General features: G+C 48.3%; 1 protein-coding gene across 1 annotated transcript; it reads left to right on the forward strand.

The window, feature by feature from the left end:
* The first annotated feature begins 1,470 nt into the window (after positions 1-1,470).
* LOC125632965 (uncharacterized) lies at positions 1,471-18,075 on the forward strand. Its single transcript, XM_048841962.2, has 4 exons — positions 1,471-1,783; positions 3,688-3,814; positions 11,669-11,773; positions 12,647-18,075. The coding sequence occupies exons 1-4, from the start codon at positions 1,757-1,759 to the stop codon at positions 14,956-14,958; spliced, it is 2,571 nt and encodes an 856-aa protein (XP_048697919.2). The 5' UTR covers positions 1,471-1,756; the 3' UTR covers positions 14,959-18,075.
* Positions 18,076-18,451: the final 376 nt, after the last annotated feature.

Raw genomic sequence — 18,451 nt, forward strand, 5'->3', positions numbered from 1 at the left:
AAATTCACTCCACACATGTAAAGCCCAGCTACCCAGGCTCTAAGTAGGTAGGATGGGGGTGGTTAATACTGCTATCGGTCACCTCTATGCTGTTTCCTACCATCCAGCTAGGCTTTTCTTACCTTATCTTGGCATGTCAGACACCCATCCCTTGATGTGTAATTGATAATGCATATTCAGATTCTGCAAAGCCTCTGTAGTCATTTAAAAGAAGAAAATATCTAGCCCTCGTGGGTGCAAACTGGAAAGCTTCCAGATGTGAAGGGAGTGTAACCAATGCAACCCGGTCTTTCTGAGTCTGCAGGCAGCTTGAAACAAGGGCACAGTGGTGTGATCTCTGCCAGTCCTCCATCAATCTCAGTGGTGTGTCAGCTCTAAAGCCTAATGCTGACACTTCAATGTCAATATTAACTATTTCATTGTTGATCATTTTAGCAGATGAAATGGGGCAGGGGATGGGAATGAAGCCCATGAGGATGGAATTAGAAGTCACTGTGAGGAAGGAAATGCAGCAGGAAGAACAGAGGAGACCCACAAAGACACAGAAGAAGAAGAGAAACAGAGAAAGGGGAAGGAATGGGAAGAATGGGGAAGGAAGAGAAATAAAGGCAGAATAGTGGTGGCCTAAAGAAGATTGTATTTTTCCACAGGGCGATGCTGGAAAGACCAGTAAGGTATTAAGCAGATAAATAATTATGTTAACTAAAAGTTTGGCCACTACATAACGTCCCTATTCAACTTCTGATCTTTGTGAAAACCTCCCATCGAGCTCAGCGGGGGAGCCAGGGACAGTGATGGGCGTGCAGTGCTAAACTCATACTCTGGCAAGTGAGCCATAATTAAATAGGGAATTCATCCATCTCCACGGAATCAGTCTGACCCCCCCTGCACTAACAGATCAACCAACGCAACCTTCTAGGTTCTCTATATTTTTTTGGTATGGTTGCTTCTATGCTCCTAAAGAAACTTGTTCATGCAGAATTTGTGGGGCCTTTGAGGTGAAAACAAAACTGGTTGATATGAAAATCATGAAATCCAAATCTGCAGCAACGGTGTTGTTTTTATCGGTAAGAAACAAATACACCCAGAACTGCAGGCGTTCTGCGTGTGCTGCAAGGCACCAGCTTGTGCACATCTGCATGGTGAAAAAACAGGGCTTGTGATTTTCAGGCCTCTGCTGTGAGGCCATGGCAGGCCCTGATTTTACATGCCCTGCCTCCCTGTGGGCTTAAATACCCACGACGGGTGCAGCACAAGAGCCCAGAGAGACAGAGACAAGCTACTGAACTTCCCCGTGCCTCAGTTTCCCCCCCGGTAAGGGGTGGGAGGCGGGGTAAGAAGACTCCGCTCAAAGGGCTGCTGTGAGCTTTACCTAACGCCCTTCCAGTGCCTCAGACGCTGCAGAAGAGCAAAACAGTCGCTGGGTTTTTTTGTCTGCCAGGATTGTTCCAGGTTCGCACTCCCAATGGCCACCAGGGGGCGGCCTATCCTCGCCCGGGGAGCGGGACGTTCTCGCCCTTTGCAAGGCGTGCAGGGCGCAAGCGGCGGGCCCGGGTCCCTTCCTCCCGCATCTCCCCGGCTAACCAGCGGGAGCGGGCTCCCTCCTGCCTGCATGCCCCGCAGCCCGAGCGGCTGCCGCGGCCCGTGGGTGACGGGAAACCGGGGACCCCCTGAATGCAGCTGGAGGCGCCCAGGGATCTGAGCAGGCGGTGTCTGCTGTGGCAGAGCCTGGGGCTGCCGAGGAGGCGGAAGGAAAATGTCTGAAAGGGAGTCTGGCTCGCAGGTAGGGAATGGATCTGCCGCCTCTCGGCTTGGCCCCTTTCCCTTGGGCTTGGCAGGTGATGCTGCAGGATGGAAACAGCCCGCAGGGAGCTGGGACTTCCCTCCTTCAGCCTCTGCCCTGGGCCTGACCCAAACCAAACCGAACCCATGGGCTGCCCTCCAGGTGCAGCTTTCTTAGCTGCACCCATGTTCCTGGGTTAAAAAGCAGCCGGGGGCAAGGGACCCTGTGCGACTGGTTTCAGAAGTAAAGAGAGACCAGCCCTGGCTCTAACATAAGCCCATTTTTAAACTCTGCAATCGCAGAATGAGATCCTGTCATGTTAAAACCAGCCATGAGAAATGTCATGATCAGAACCGGGGGGTGGGGGTGGAGATAAGCAAAGCTCTCATTTGACATATTTAGCAATGCTTCTGTGTGGGTAAAAATAATTTACACTTTATGTCCTGTGGCCCAATTCTGCAGTCCTCACTCAGGCAAAACTCCCAGTGACCTCAGTGGGTTTCACCTGGGCAAAGAGTGCAAGATCAGCCCCCGAACTGACCAGGTGAAACCCTGGATGCTAAATGGGGATACTCTGTCCCCATCAGGGGATGCTTTGTTTGGTTCTGCAGCCCTTCCCTCCCTGCACATCCCCACCAAATTCTCACGGTCCTCCTGGGGGCAGCCATTTTACAAGAGGCAGAAGCAGGAAGCTGAAATTTTTAGTTGTTCTGCTCGAATACACAAATGGTGCTCAGAGATTTTATTAAATTGCAAAAACTTGGACAAAAGTGCTACCTGGGATGTTGACAGGTGCTGATTGGTCGGGACTTGCAACAAGCTTGAATGAGATAGGCTGAGTGATTTTGATGCAATGTCTGATTGGTCAAATGCTAAACATTGCCTTGGTGAGGAACTGGCTTCAGGAATCATTAGGTGATTTGATAAATTTTCCACCTGTCTTGTCCCTGGTGCATGCATGGTAAATTGAAAATGGTGCGCACATTTGCTGCGAGATTGCCATACTTTATATAACAACGTGTAATGTTTATGCCGTGTGTAAAATGTCTGTGATCATCCATGATTTACAATGTCATTCTATAGCAAACCATTGACTGTCATTTAAAAAAATTCATGCAATTACTGTGCACATTTATATGGAGGGTCCTGGGTGTTTGTTTTTTGCATGTGACTTAAATAATAATATAACACTTGTGACAGCTATCGTGGGTACCCTGATGATGACCCCTGCACATACCTAGATAAATAGAATGCATTAGTTAAGTTTGAGAAGGCATTTCTTTGTTCTCTCTCTAAAACATGCATCATTCTACAGCACTAGTCCAAACCACTCCATTTGACAGTCGCAATACTGCAGTGTTATCGGAAATGACTGTTGAATGTGGTGTTTTTTGATAGGTAAATTCTTTAAAATGCTTATAACAATTTCTTAGGGTGTTTTTCCCCCTAAAACTTCAGGCCTGATCTCATTCAAAGCTGGGTGAGTAATGACAATCATGTGTTAATTTTATTCAGTTAACATATTCATGGCAGGCTCATTTTTGTACATGTTAATTATTTGCCCAGCTTCACAAATAGGAAGAATGCTGGTGAGAACTGTCAAATAATGTTTAAAAAATTCACCAAATAAAATCAAATGTTGGAGAGAGCTCGAATCTCAACCAAAAGGCAAATGAAAAAAAGAGAACAAATGATTTCTGCTGACGTTTGAGTGAGAGACCACGGAGGGGAAAAGGATACTTTTCCTGCAGTTAGAAAACCCAAAACCATATTTCTTCCTCCTCCTCCCAATCATGCAAAAAGGCGGAACATGAAGGTCCATATTTTCTTCTTGGTTCTGCTGTTGAAATTCATGTTGACCTGCTACTGCAGTACATATGAATAATAATTTCCTGTGATTTCAGGTCCCAGTGTCATTTGCCGATGTCTCAGTCAGTTTCACCCGGGAGGAGTGGGAGATCTTGGCAGAATGGCAGAAGGAGCTGTACTGGGACGTGATGAGAGAGAACTATGAGATACTGATATCGCTGGGTAAGTGACTGTACGTTAATGAGGAGCTGTCATGTCTGAATGGCTTTGAGAGTTTGTTCCCCTCCTTTTAATCTGCTAGAGAAGGGTACGGGCTTGGCAGCCCTGGAAACTGAAGGCAGTGTGTCCTAGCGGATAGGGCCGTGGGTTAGGGCTCAGGAGATCTGTGTCCTAGTCCTGGCTCTGCCACTGGCCTGCTGTTTGACTTGGGCTACTCACGTCATCCCTCTGTGCCTCAGTTTCCCTGTTTGTAAAACACAAAGCGCTTCCCAAAGGAGGTCAATATCATTATCCCAATGATACCGATCTTTTTTGTTGAAGCGCTTTGAGATCTACTGGTGAAAAGCAACCTACGAGCTAGGTCTTGCCTATCCGCAAAGCAGGGGCGTAGCAGCAGTGTCTGCTTCTCACATTCTGTTCCAGCGCTGTCCACCCTTCCAGCGTGAAAACACTCTGGACGAGGGGGGAGTCGCTCTCTATGGTCTAGTCGGTCTGCTGAGACCACCAGTCAGAGCCACTTGGTGCCAGTTGGGCCAACAGCTTCTTGTGATTGCTGTGCTGGGAACTGGGATTCTCAACTTGTTTCACACTGGTGTCCTGAAGATCTTTGGTTTTGCATTAATGAGGGGCCACCTCTGTAAATAACCCTCAGTGTTCATCTATTTTGCCTTTAATCGTTACCCTCTTACAGAATTGAGTTCTCTCTTGTTAACAAGAACAATTTTGTTGTCAGTTTTCATAGAAGTGTCTAAAATTGATACTTCGGCATTGGCCGCTTATTCCCAGAAATAGCTTCTTGTTGAATGGGCTCAGCTAACCCCACCTGCCTCATTGCCAGCCATGCAGGCTCAATCTAGCTTCTGAAAAATCAGGATGTGTTTTTTCTGCAAGCAATAAAGATCCTGGAATAGGGATTTAACTGGTAATTTTGTTGGGAATCCATGAGGCAGAATGAGGTGCAGCTTTGCTTGCCTGTATGTACAATCTATTAGATCTTCAGGGCTGACCATGGTAAAACAGCCAGTGGAACTCATTGCCACAAGATATCATTAAGGCCAAACACTTGACCGGTTTCTAAAAAAGGACTGGGTGTTCATATGGATAATGAGACTGTCCGGCGTTGCAGCGATAAAGGTTTAAAAAGTAGTTTGGAAGGAACAGAACCCTTCATGCTTCAAGGCAGTAGACAGCCTTTAATTGAGGAAGGGATGTTAGGAAAATTTTTTCCCCGGTGGGCCGGTTATTCCAGAAGTGCCTACTGCAGGGGGTGTCTCGCCTTGTATTGCGTCAGGTGTTGGTTGCTGTTTGGAAACAGGATACTGGACTAGGCGGTCTGATCCCGTCCAGCAATTGCTATGCTCCTTGTAAAGGGCTCTGCTCACCGCAGATGTATCTCCTTGTGGCTAGGTCTGGGAATTAGCTTTCACCCTGTCCGGTTGTTAGATCATATTAAAGAAGTTCTGTATTAAAATCACAAATGAGTTTGATTCCCCAGAGTTTAAATTCCAGGGTATTACTAATTAAGAAGTCTCTTGGTTTTTGGTACTGTTTCTCTCCCTCTATGTGTGAAACTTGCAAGCTGCTAATTGTGTTAGTACATTCTAAGACAGAGTCTGTTCTCAAAGCAATTCACAGAGAGAGAGACTCAAAGCAATACTCTAACAACAGAAACAACACCCAGAGACTCCCCACCCTTTTGTTGTATTAACAATTGTGATTAAAATAGAGATAGAGGATGTATGTGGATGGATGCTTGGTGTGGATAATAACTGAATGATCAGGGAGGTGCCAGCCTAAGAATCCAGTGTCCATCGGCTGAAGAAGGCGTCAAGTGGAAATAACCAGAGGACCCCCCGGAGGGCAGACTGGAATCCACCCAACAGCCTCAAGAATGGGAGAACCAAAGAACAAGATAACATCTTGGAGCCGTCAGGAATGTGCTATCTGCTGATTGATTCAGCAACAGCATGATGAAGCAATTCCCATAGACTGGCATAGGAAGAAATTCCTATAAAAAATAGACTCTAAAAAGTGAGAACTTTGGGGGGTCTGATTCTGCAAACCAACTTCCAGGAGCATCAGATGAGCATCTGACAAGGCCCTGCTCCCTCCTCATGTCCAGGCCACCTGGCCAGTGGCTTGGCATGAGCAACTCTAAGGCTGGTAACTATGATAACAACCTTGCAGAACCTGTGTGTATGTGTGTGTGTTTGTATGAATGAATGTGTGAATAAATATGAGATTGAATGGAATGTTATAGCTATAACTAACTGCTTACTATGATTCTTTCTATATTCACAATAAATGTGGTATTTTGCCTTTTTCCCTTTAATAAGATCCTGCTGGTTTTTATTTTAATACTACAACATTTTGGTGGAGAATTGCGAAAGGGGGAATATTGGTAAAAAAACCTCAGTTATTGTAAATATTGGTGTGCACACCGCCAGCTCTAGTGAGCTAGGCATTTCTATTAGGTTAAACCAGACCTGCTGGCCTCCGAGAAGGTAGCAGGGGACCTGCTGGCCTCCGAGAAGGTAGCAGGAAAAACAGATTAAACCAGACCTGCTGGCCTCCGAGAAGGTAGCAGGGGACCTGCTGGCCTCCGAGAAGGTAGCAGGGGACCTGCTGGCCTCCGAGAAGGTAGCAGGGGACCTGCTGGCCTCCGAGAAGGTAGCAGGAAAAACAGATTAAACCAGACCTGCTGGCCTCCGAGAAGGTAGCAGGGGACCTGCTGGCCTCCGAGAAGGTAGCAGGAAAAAAACAGATTAAACCAGACCTGCTGGCCTCCGAGAAGGTAGCAGGGGACCTGCTGGCCTCCGAGAAGGTAGCAGGAAAAAACAGATTAAACCAGACCTGCTGGCCTCCGAGAAGGTAGCAGGGGACCTGCTGGCCTCCGAGAAGGTAGCAGGGAAAACAGATTAAACTAGACCTGCTGGCCTCCGAGAAGGTAGCAGGGGACCTGCTGGCCTCCGAGAAGGTAGCAGGGAAGAACAGGTTAACCGGACCTGCTGGCCTCCGAGAAGGTAGCAGGGGACCTGCTGGCCTCCGAGAAGGTAGCAGGAAAAAACAGATTAAACCAGACCTGCTGGCCTCCGAGAAGGTAGCAGGGGACCTGCTGGCCTCCGAGAAGGTAGCAGGGAAAACAGATTAAACTAGACCTGCTGGCCTCCGAGAAGGTAGCAGGGAAGAACAGGTTAACCGGACCTGCTGGCCTCCGAGAAGGTAGCAGGGAGAAATAGGTTAACTGGACCTGCTGGCCTCTGGGAAGGTAGCAGGGGACCTGCTGGCCTCCGGGAAGGTAGCAGGGGAAAAACGCATAGATTAAGCTATGATTTCAGAATCTAGGCTGTGTCACTTGCTAAGTAATACCAGCAGTGACAAAGAGATTGAAATATCCATGTTAAAGATGTTTAAAAGAAAACAGGGTAAGCCAGTACCAGAGGGAGGAATGGAGTCAGAAGGAACTCCAACCTCACCTTTTGTTAAAGAAATTACACCTTTTAAACAAATCCTTCAAAAATGTGGGCACAATCCTTGGACTAAACAAGCCCTAGCTGATGTCTGCACTATTTCGGACCTAGAGGATAGATTGGCTCAGTATATCCTCATATACAAACCTTCTAGTGCTGCCAAAAGAGATGCAGCAGCAATTTGGTTGTTGTGGGAGGCATGTAAGGATTCTTCCCTCCGCTTGTCCTCATGTAAAGAGGAAAAGGCACAAACAGAAAAGGGAGCAGACAATTGGAAGGTGCTGGTTACAAATACCCAAAGCCAGCTGAAAATAGTGAAAGAGGCACTCCAGGAATACAAAAAGAGTGAAAAAGTTAACTCTGCAGAGGCTGGAGGGACGCAGGTAAAGGGGGAGAAGGCCCTATGTACGGCACCCCCAGGCATAATTACAAAGAGAAAAGAGAGTAAAAAAAAAAAAAAAGTTAACTCTGCAGAGGCTGGAGGGAATTAAGCAGTTAAACGTGTATGTATCTGTCTCTGTGTGTGTAAATATGTAAAGTTCTAAGGACCAGTTAGTTTTGTTTTTGTTTTAAATAATGCCACTAAAAATCCATTTGACTCTTTAATTCAAAGTTGCAAAACTGACAGACCTTTTTGCTAGACACAGGTAATTAGTGTTGTTTGGCTTTGGGATTTGGCATTTAACCCTTAAAAGGTAACTCAATGCTTTACAAAATTTAAAATGTTTTTAAGTTGTGGCTGCAGCAGGGCAGTCAAAATCAGGAGAATATAAAAAAAATATTTTTGGATTCTTTTTGTTTGTTTGTTTTTTGTTTGTTTGTTTTTGTAATAGCAGATGAGAGTTGTAGTAAAAAAAAAAAATTAAAAAAAAGACAGTGTCTCTCTGAAGCAACAGCAGGGGTGAGGTGCACAAAACAAAAAGAAGCAATGTTAGAAACACTGAGTCTTAAAATGGCTCTGAGTAATCAGACTGTCACTTTGATAAAGGTGCATGAAAACTCTGTAAGCAAAAAAAAAAGAAATAGTGACACCTTATGTAAAAATGGATCTGGATAATGTTATAGAAGTTAAACTATGGAAGGAATGTGCATTTGCCCCAGAACATGTGCAGGGTATATTGTAGAAGGGGCAAAAGAAATGCAAACATACCATGCTACTTAATTAAAATGCTATTAGGGCTCCAAAGGGAGCCACAATAGGTTGGGTTTTCTTTTTCAGATTGCTGTGTGTTTTGGAAGCAGAAGTTAAAAGTAATCAAAACTCTGGTTAAAGTTGATTGTGTCCCTTTTAAGATAGACTCTCTGAGCTGCTGATGGCTTTAAATCCAAAAGCAGGAAGTTTCTGTGAAAATGCAAATTACCTAAATGATGAAGGAAAGAACTAGCAGCACAAAGGAGCTGCAGATAAAGGACATACCTGGTCAGCAAACAAATTGTCTAAATAAAAGGCATGGGATAACAAGATAATTTTAATAAATTTAATGATAATAAGTATCCCTGTAACAACGTATAGTGTGTATGATTTTTGGAAAAATCCTTTAAGGTCGTATGGTAATGATGCTTCTCAGTTATTACCTGTAAATAAAACTTAAAGCTTAACACAGCAGGAAAAACATTATAAACTTGGTCTGCTGTATAAGAAGGAAAACTCAGGGATTTAATGACTAAACAGTGGGATAATTTCCCCATAACCCTTAAAAGATAAAAGCCATTGAACCCTGGCCTGCCTATAGAACAAAAGCAGGAAAATATGGGGGCAATTTCTCTGTTTTGCCTGCAATCAGCAAGGGTATTTGTAAAAGAAATATTTTAAGCAATAATCTGCCACCCCAAAAGGGGTAGAAACATGTTCTTTTTGTCTTTCAGAAAATCAGGAAAAGTTGATGCCAGCTGAAAAGCAACCCAATACCATGAATCTACTGTCACAATAGAAATTGTGTTCTGTGTTCTATGTTTTGTCTTGTGTTTTGTCTTGTTGCTAGCACTGTTGTGTGTTTAAAAAAAAAAAATACTGAAGACCTGCAGGAACTTAAAAATAAATTAAGCTTTCTGTCCCAGCTACAGGACAGCCTGATACAAAAACAAGTACATGCCAATGTAGACTTGGTCCAAATTGGTCTGGGTAACCTAAAAGGCCGATGGAATCTTTAGTAATGGCTTAATACTACCACATGGCTTATCCATAAGAAAAAAAAAAATATTAGAAATAGGAAACTACACAGCCATAGCTATGGGATGCACTGAAATGCAGATACTTGCACTAGCTACTTTGGAACACAAAATGTTCTGGGTCATATTGGGAAATATTAAGGGTTTGATGCATTTGTTAAAAAAGAAAGAGATCATTGTTTGACACTTATCAATATGAATGGATGCAATATGTTTCCAGTACTGTAAACCAGACTTGTTAATGGGAGAAATTGTTGTCAAAATTGCACACCAACAGTCCCTGGAGGCAAAGGTATTGAAGGTTAACCCACTCCCCATATTACACATGGGATACTTCTGGCTACCCTGGACCTCAAGCCAGTGGGCTGGGGAGGGAGGGAAGCTATTGGACACTAGAGGTTGTACCGAATGGACTCCTCAAAAGTGGATGTGCCTCACCTTGCCTGTTGCCCCAGAACCTTGTAGTAAAGATACATCACTAGGATCATGTATGTGGCATGAATTGGAATCACAAACTCAAATAGCCTCACAGTACTTTCTCTTGAATAGGCTACATAGAAAGTGACACTGACGATTATAAATCTTAGTGTCAAAAGGGGGATTATGTTGGATCATATTAAAGAAGTTCTGTATTAAAATCACAAATGAGTTTGATTCCCCAGAGTTTAAATTCCAGGGTATTACTAATTAAGAGGTCTCTTGGTTTTTGGTACTGTTTCTCTCCCTCTATGTGTGAAACTTGCAAGCTGCTAATTGTGTTAGTACATTCTAAGACAGAGTCTGTTCTCAAAGCAATTCACAGAGAGAGAGACTCAAAGCAATACTCTAACAACAGAAACAACACCCAGAGACTCCCCACCCTTTTGTTGTATTAACAATTGTGATTAAAATAGAGATAGAGGATGTATGTGGATGGATGCTTGGTGTGGATAATAACTGAATGATCAGGGAGGTGCCAGCCTAAGAATCCAGTGTCCATCGGCTGAAGAAGGCGTCAAGTGGAAATAACCAGAGGACCCCCCGGAGGGCAGACTGGAATCCACCCAACAGCCTCAAGAATGGGAGAACCAAAGAACAAGATAACATCTTGGAGCCGTCAGGAATGTGCTATCTGCTGATTGATTCAGCAACAGCATGATGAAGCAATTCCCATAGACTGGCATAGGAAGAAATTCCTATAAAAAATAGACTCTAAAAAGTGAGAACTTTGGGGGGTCTGATTCTGCAAACCAACTTCCAGGAGCATCAGATGAGCATCTGACAAGGCCCTGCTCCCTCCTCATGTCCAGGCCACCTGGCCAGTGGCTTGGCATGAGCAACTCTAAGGCTGGTAACTATGATAACAACCTTGCAGAACCTGTGTGTATGTGTGTGTGTTTGTATGAATGAATGTGTGAATAAATATGAGATTGAATGGAATGTTATAGCTATAACTAACTGCTTACTATGATTCTTTCTATATTCACAATAAATGTGGTATTTTGCCTTTTTCCCTTTAATAAGATCCTGCTGGTTTTTATTTTAATACTACAACACGGTGCCCCTGTGGTTGGCTGCTCGCACATGGTCCCTCTGGCTCTTGGCGACGGGAAGCGCTCCCCCCGCGTAACTCGGCCCTGCAGACCTGCCACTACACAGTCTCCCCTTTGTGGGGTACGAAGGGCCCACTGGACAAGCTGTTCAGATGCTGCCTCAGATGGTCTGTGTTCCCCCTCTCGGTCCTGTGCTGCTGCCCAGTGGCTGGTAGGGGAACCTGGGCCCTCCCGCAACTCAGGTTCCGGCCCAAGGGCCCTCTGACTAGCAATCCAGGGCTGCTCAGTCTCCGTCCCTGTCGGCGTTTCCCTGGGCTCCTTCCTAACCCCACTTCTCTATCTCCTGGTCTGTCTCTGGATTTACCACCAGAGCTTCCTCTGCTGCACGTGGCTACTTCTCCCCTCTCAGCCACTTGCCAGACTCCCGAGTCCAGGACAGGAAAGCAGACACGGAGGCCAAGTGAAGCCTCTCAAAGCCACAGAGGGAGTCTAGGTCAGAGCCGGGATTAGCGCTCGGGAGGGCCTGCATCTCAACCTACTAGTAGGCAATTCTCTCCTGGGAAGTGATGGAAAGCCCACATCCGTGTGACGGGTTCAGGCAGGTTTGCCGTACAGCCCTTAGCAGAAGGATATGACTGCCATGGTCTGGCTCTGATTAGTTCCGATTGTTTGTTTGTGACATGCAGGTGGTGATATGCCAAAACCTGCCCTCCTGCTGCTGACAGAGGAAGGGGGAAAGCCCAGTGCGGAGGATGCCTCTGCCAGGGTGGCCCTGGCCCCCGTGTCTATAGGTGAGTATGGGAAATGATGGCAAGAGAAAAGAAATGTCCCTGAGCAAAGGAGAGCTGGCTGAAATATTTCACCCCCAAAGCTTCTGTTGTGGAAATGGGGCCTTGTTTTGAGAGTGAAAAATCTTCTTGAAAAAATCTTCTTAAAAAACAATTACTTGACATTTTTATTGTGCTCCAGGCTTCTGGTGCATGAAAAAATTAGAAACTGATGCGTTGCTAAAATTTCAATTAATTTTGAATAAACAAAACATGGGGCACTTTTGAACCCTACGAAAAGGAAACAAACAGTCTAGAAATTTGTAGCAAAACTTTTTCCCCCCACTTATTAACCAGCTCTAGTTTTAAGTAGGAAACCTGCTTAAAAGCTTCGTCATCACAGACAGCTTAGTGTGGTTCTGTCAGCGAAACAGCCAGGACCTGCAATCGGCCTGGCTTTTTATGGTACAGAAATTGGGATTAGTGACCCCATGCACAATACATGGTTGTGTCTCCACTGAATAAGTATCGCCTTGCTCTTCGATTCATAGATTTTGAGGCCAGAAGGGACCACTGTGATCATCCAGACTGCTCTCCTGTATGACACAGGCCAGAGAACTGCCCCGAAATAATTCCTTTTAGATCTTTTAGAAAAAAAATCCCACCTTGATTTAAAAATTGTTAGTGAAGGAGAATCCACTTGGTAAATTGTTCCAGTAGTTAATTACTCTTGCTAACTCCCTGTTTCATATATGGGCCCTTTTGGAGTTCAGGGTCATGTCTTAGTTTCAGATTAATATGACTAGGAATTCCTAAGAGAATTAAATCTAGTCAAGAAATGCAGGGGGAGCTTCACTCTTCCGTGTGTCTAATGAGATGAGTGTTGTTTCCTTCCAGTTGCTGAATGCCTGAATGCAAGTGGAAAGGTGAAACTGGAGGACAATGAAGTTGAAATCCAAATCCCTGAGCATCTCCCTTTGTCTGTGGAGGGGAGGCCCATTTCTTGGGGCTCAGAGAGCAACGCTTCACCTTTGGGTGGTCAACTGCACACGGCCCCCCAGGTTGCTCTCGGCGACGTCGATGGCAAAGCTCCCAATGTCCTGACTAAGTGCAAGACGGAGCCCTCCAGGGAGGTGGAAGTTCCACCCGAGTGTCCTTCGCGGTGCGACGGCAGTTTGCGATGGCTGCGTCAGGTCGACGGCACAGCCCCGCAGAAGGCTCGCTGCCTCGTGAAGGAAGAGATTGAAGAAGAGGGCGGCTACGGAACGGGTTTCAGTGCTCAGCAGTCCCAGCGCTCCCCTGGAGAAGAGGCAGAGGCTCCTCCATGCACCGAGTACAATGAAAGCTACAGCCCATGGCTGGGCGCCGCCGGCAGCCAGAGGACTGGTGTCGGTGCGGATCTGTCCAGCGGCGGCCAAGACCAGCGTGTTGTCATCTGCAAGACTGAGATAAGGGATGACCTCCAGGTTCACGTCATGGAGGAGCCTTACCCGGGCGCGTCCCCGGCCGGCGACCAGCCGCGAGATCAGTTCCTGCAGTGCTCCAGGTGCGCCAGAGACTTCCTGCGCCGCTCGGACCTGGTGAGGCACTGCCGAGCGCACAGCGGCGAGCGGCCGTACTGCTGCAACCGCTGCGGCAAGGGCTTCCGCCGGCGCTCGCACCTCAGCGACCACGTCCGCACGCACACCGGCGAGAAGCCCTTCCCTTGCCACCTCTGCCCCAAGAGCTTCAGCCGGCGCTCCACCCTCAAGAAGCACCAGGAGACCCACGCCAAGGAGCGCCCCAAGGAGCCAGCCTGGCAGAATGACCCGCCGAAGCCGTGCCGGGCCCGCAAGGCGGACAAGGCCTACCCGAGCGGGAGGGGTCACGCGACCCAGCAGGAGAGGACGCACGCCGGGGGGAAGCCCTTCTCTTGCGGTGTCTGCGGCAAGAGCTTCAGCACGCGTTCCTACGCTGCCAAGCATGAGCGTGCCCACCTGGAGGAGCGGCCCTACCCCTGCGCCCTGGGCCCTGAGAGCTTCGCCGGGCAGCGGGCCCCGGCCAGGCGCCAGCGGGCACCCGGCGGCGAGAAGCCCTTCCCCTGCGGCTTGTGCGGCCAGTGGTTCCGCCGGCGCTCGCACCTCAGCGACCACGCCCGCACGCACACCGGCGAGAAGCCCTTCCCTTGCCACCTGTGCCCCAAGAGCTTCAGCCGGCGCTCCACCCTCAACAAGCACCAGGAGACCCACGCGCGGCCAGGCCTGCACACCAGCCGGGACAGGGAGCCCGTCCACAAGCTGCCCCGCCGCAGCCACCCAGCCGCCAAGCCCTACCCCTGCCACAGGTGCCACAAGAGCTTCAGCACCCGGGCCTATGCCCAGCGGCACGAGAGGGCTCACACCGGGGAGAGGCCGGGTCTGCCTGGCATGGGCGACCGGAGCTTTCGCAGGCAGACTCGCACCGTCAAGCATGAGTCCGGCCCCCGGGGAGAGGAGCCGTGTTGGCCCCACGGCCAAGGGAACGGGGTCGGGTCACAACCGCACGCCTTCAAGGAGGAGAGGCCATTCCCAGGGGCCAGCGTCCTGGGGGGGGCGCCGGAGCATCTGCCTGCTCCTGCCAAGGACAAGCTCTACCCCTGCGGCCTGTGCGAGAAAAGCTTCAGGTGGCCGTCGACCCTCAGCAAGCACCAGAGCAGCCACGCGGCCAAGAAGCTGCACCCCTGCCCGCTGTGCCCCCAGAGCTTCAGGAGCCCGCTGGCCTTGAAGAGGCACCAGCCGAGCCACACGGAGGAGAAGCCCTTCTCCTGCAGCCTGTGCCACAAGCAATTCCGCCGGCGCTCCTACCTCAGCGTCCACCGGCGAGTGCACCTGGAGAACGGCCCCTACCAGTGTGCCCTGTGCGAGAAACACTTCATCTTCAAGTGCGACTTCGTCAAGCATTACGGCTTCCACACGGGCGAGCGGCCCTACCCCTGCAGCCGCTGCGCCCGCAGCTTCCGCAAGCAGTCGCACCTCACCGAGCACCTCCGCATCCACACCGGCGAGAAGCCTTTCTCCTGCAAACTGTGCGACAAGCGTTTCGGCCGCCGCTCCACGCTGACCAAGCACCAGCAGATCCACGGCCGGCGCGCGCCCCTCCGCTGCACCGACTGCCGGAAAACCTTCGCCGTGGAGTCGGTGTTTCTCGTGCACCAGAAAATGCACGGCAGGACGGCCGCTCCCAGCGTGTGACTCTGTTTCCAGAAACACGGCACACCTGCATGGGCCACAACATCTGGGCAGCCGATGATCTGTAGCCAGCTGCTGCATGGGCCAGCGAGTCACTCCAAAGGTCAGCTTTGCTGACTGCCAAAGTGGAGAAGGGGTCTAGTCAATTGCCAGGTGCCTCCCCCTTAAAAACGGCACTAGGGTTATTTTCATGACTGCAGTGGACAAAGGATCCGCATGGAAAACTTTGCTTGGATCATACAGCGGGCTGGAGGATATGCAAGACATAAGAGAAATTATTGAAATATGAGCTATTCGTTATGCCTCTGGGCGAGTCCCCAGCAGTGGGGATTGAACCTGGGATATCTAGATATCAACACATGAGCCTCTCTCCTGCTTGGGCTAAAAGACTCAGCTGTTTAAAGCTAAGAACATAAGAACAGCCCTGCTGGGTCAGACCAATGGTCCATCTAGCCCAGTGTCCCGTCTTCCGACAGTGGCCAATGCCAGGTGCCCCAGAGGGAATGAACAGAACAGGGAATCACCAAGTGAACCATCCCCTGTCGCCCATTCCCAGCTTCTGGCAAACAGAGGCTAGGGACACTCAGAGCCTGGAGCTGCATCCCTGACTATCTGGGCTAATAGCCATTAATGGACTTATCCTCCATCAACTTACCTAGTTCTTTTTTTTAATCCTGTTACAAGTTTGGGCTTCACAACAGCCTCGGGAAAAGAGCTCCCCAGGTTGGCTGTGCGTTGTCCTGATGTTTGTTTTAAACCTGCTGCCTATTAATTTCATTGGGTGACCCCTGGTTCTTGTGTTACGGAAAGGAGTAAATAACACTTCCTTATTCACTTTCTCCCCACCTGTCAGGATTTTATAGATATCTATCATATGCCCTCTTAGTCATCTCCTTTCCAAACTGAAAAGTCCCTGTCTTTTTAATCTCTCCTTATATGGAAGCTGTTCCAGACCCCTAATCAGTTTTGTTGCCCTTCTCTGTATCTTTTCCAATTCTAATCCATCGTTTTTGAGATGAGGTGACCAGATCTGCACACAATATTCAAGGTGTGAGCGTACCATGGATTTACATAGAGGCTGTTTGATATTTTCTCTTGTTATCTCTTCCTTTCCTATTGCCACTCTGTTCATTTTTCTGAGTGCCGCTGCTCATTGAGCAGAGGTTTTCAGAGAACTATCCATGATGACTCCAAGATCTTTCTTCATACATCATTTTTTATGTCAGTTGGGATTATGTTTTCCCATGTGTATTACTTTGCATTTTATCAGCATTAAATTTCATCTGCCATTTTGTTGCTCAGTCACCCAGTTTTGAGATCCCCCTGTAACTCTTCGCAAACTGCTTTGGACTTAACTATCTCGAGTAATTTTGTATTGTTTGCAAATTTTGTCACCTCACTGTTTACCTCTTTTTCCAGATCACTTATGAATATGTCAGACAGCCCTGGTCCCACTACAGACCCCTGCGGGTCACCACTATTTTCCTCTCGCCATTGTGAAAACCAACCATTTATACCTACCCTTTGGTTTCTGTCTTTTAACCAGTTACTGATCCATGAGAGGCCCTTCCCTCTTATTCCATGACTGCTTACGAGTCTTTGGTAAGGGCCTTGTCAAAAGCTTTCTGAAAATCTAAGTACGCAATATCCAATGGATTACCCTTGTCCACATGTTTGGTGACCCCGCTCAAAGAATTCCAGTAGATTGGTGAGGCGTGAGCTCCCTTTACAAAAGCAATTTTGACTCTTCCCCAACAAACTGTGTTCACCTATGTGTCTGATAGTTTCAACCAATTTGCCTGGTACTGAAGTCAGGCTTACTGGCCTGTAATTTCCGGGATCACCTCGGGAGCTTTTTAAAAAAATTGTTGAAACGTCCCCACGTACAGCCGCGTGAAGAATACAGGCACTTTGCCTGTCGCTGCACGCCACAGTGAAAGGCGCTGGTAGGGGGCGGCGACGGGACACTACACTGTTAAAAGTAGCAGTGTAGACGCGGGGGGCGCTGCTTGGGCGTGCAGAGAGCTGTGTCGGGTGAATATGCCCTAGAGATCAGGTGCACAGGGCATGCTACTCGCCTAAACCGTGTCTTGCCGTCTACACTGCTGGTTATGCCTGTGCTAGGGGGGTTGCAGCATTTGGACTCTACCTGCTGCCAAAAGCATAGAAGAAGCCTTAGCCAACGCTGTGGCAGGCTCATCAACCGCTATCTGTGGCCTAGCCACCGCTAGAGGGGGACAGAGCACCGCCGTGAGTGGTCGCCGCTTACATATTAAAGAGTGTTTTCTCACCTGGGGCTGAGACTCCATCAGCTCTCATGTGCTAAGCTTGGTCACGCCAGGTCAGTACTTGGACGGGGGACCGGCTGCTGAAGGCAGGATGGGAATTCGAAAGGTGACTCTTCCACGTGAGTTGGTGCTGAACCCAGGGCCCAGCATGGTGCGAAGGGACACAGTGCTTCTGGAGGTGCTGACGTTTGGACGAGACGTAAGACTGGGGTCCACCACTTGTCCTCATTAAAGATCTCCTGAAGTGCGTCCAGAGTGCTATCCCGGCCCCATCCCATCTCTGGTATCAGCATTCAGCCAACTTGGAAATCTGTCCCCACACTTTCAGTCGGATGGGATATTCTTCCTGCTGTGCCGTGTTACTGCGTGTAGTTAAACCGTTGCCATGTTCAACCCCAGAGGCAGCTGCATATCAGTGATAGAGTCAAGGGGTAATTTCCAGTGTATATAGTTGAAGACTGCAAAGAACGAGATGTGCAAGATATTACCACTAATATCTAGCTCAGGCCTCCCATAAGAGACATGTGCCCACAGGGTGGGGGAAAGAGTTCTTGTAAACGTAGCCTGGTATCGGAGCACAGTCGACTGGGTAGTCCTGGTGGTGCACAGGTGTGTGGAATGCAGCATCCAGCCTCCGCAATACAGACCTCCTCTTGCTTCCGGCTCGGCCTCCTACTTAAAAGACTGATGGTTTTTACTGTAGGTAACAAGGGTGAGAGCCAATTGCACTGATTAGTCAGTAACGATTCCAGTTCTATCACCGTAACCCGATGCTCAATTTCTTGCACTCAATGGCTTAGCTGTAAATGGACAATAAAAAGGTTTATTACAAGTGCTGTGGCTGGTTATTATCTTGGAATAGGACCTGAGTTCAGGTCAACAGTTGGTCTTTTATTTAAATGTTCTAATGGTGGAATATGTCTGGGCCAAATCCCAATGGACCTTGGCAGGAACCTGGGGGAAAGAATCCTTCCCATGCGCGGCTTCCTCCGTTCTCCTGGGAGGCAGCGGAGGACTTCAGCCACCCTAGTCAATAAGAGGGTGCCTGTAGCATTAGGCCAAAAGCACACAACTTGTTTGTCATGTCTTGTCCAGTGTTAGCGAAATGCCAGGAGTTCTCCTGGAGCAGGAGAGGCAGGGAGCTGTACAGGGTTGGGTGCCAGCCTGGGAGCTCGGGCCAGTTCTGCCATTGACTTACTGGGTCAGCT

Source organism: Caretta caretta, chromosome 2 (genome assembly GCF_965140235.1).
Source record: "Caretta caretta isolate rCarCar2 chromosome 2, rCarCar1.hap1, whole genome shotgun sequence".
NCBI lineage: Eukaryota > Metazoa > Chordata > Testudines > Cheloniidae > Caretta > Caretta caretta.

Coding starts and splice junctions, on each gene's coding strand:
- LOC125632965 (XM_048841962.2), top strand. CDS start 1,757: ATGTCTGAAAGGGAGTCTGGCTCGCAG. Junction 1,784..3,687: donor AAAGGGAGTCTGGCTCGCAG/GTAGGGAATGGA, acceptor CTGTGATTTCAG/GTCCCAGTGTCATTTGCCGA. Junction 3,815..11,668: donor TGAGATACTGATATCGCTGG/GTAAGTGACTGT, acceptor TGTGACATGCAG/GTGGTGATATGCCAAAACCT.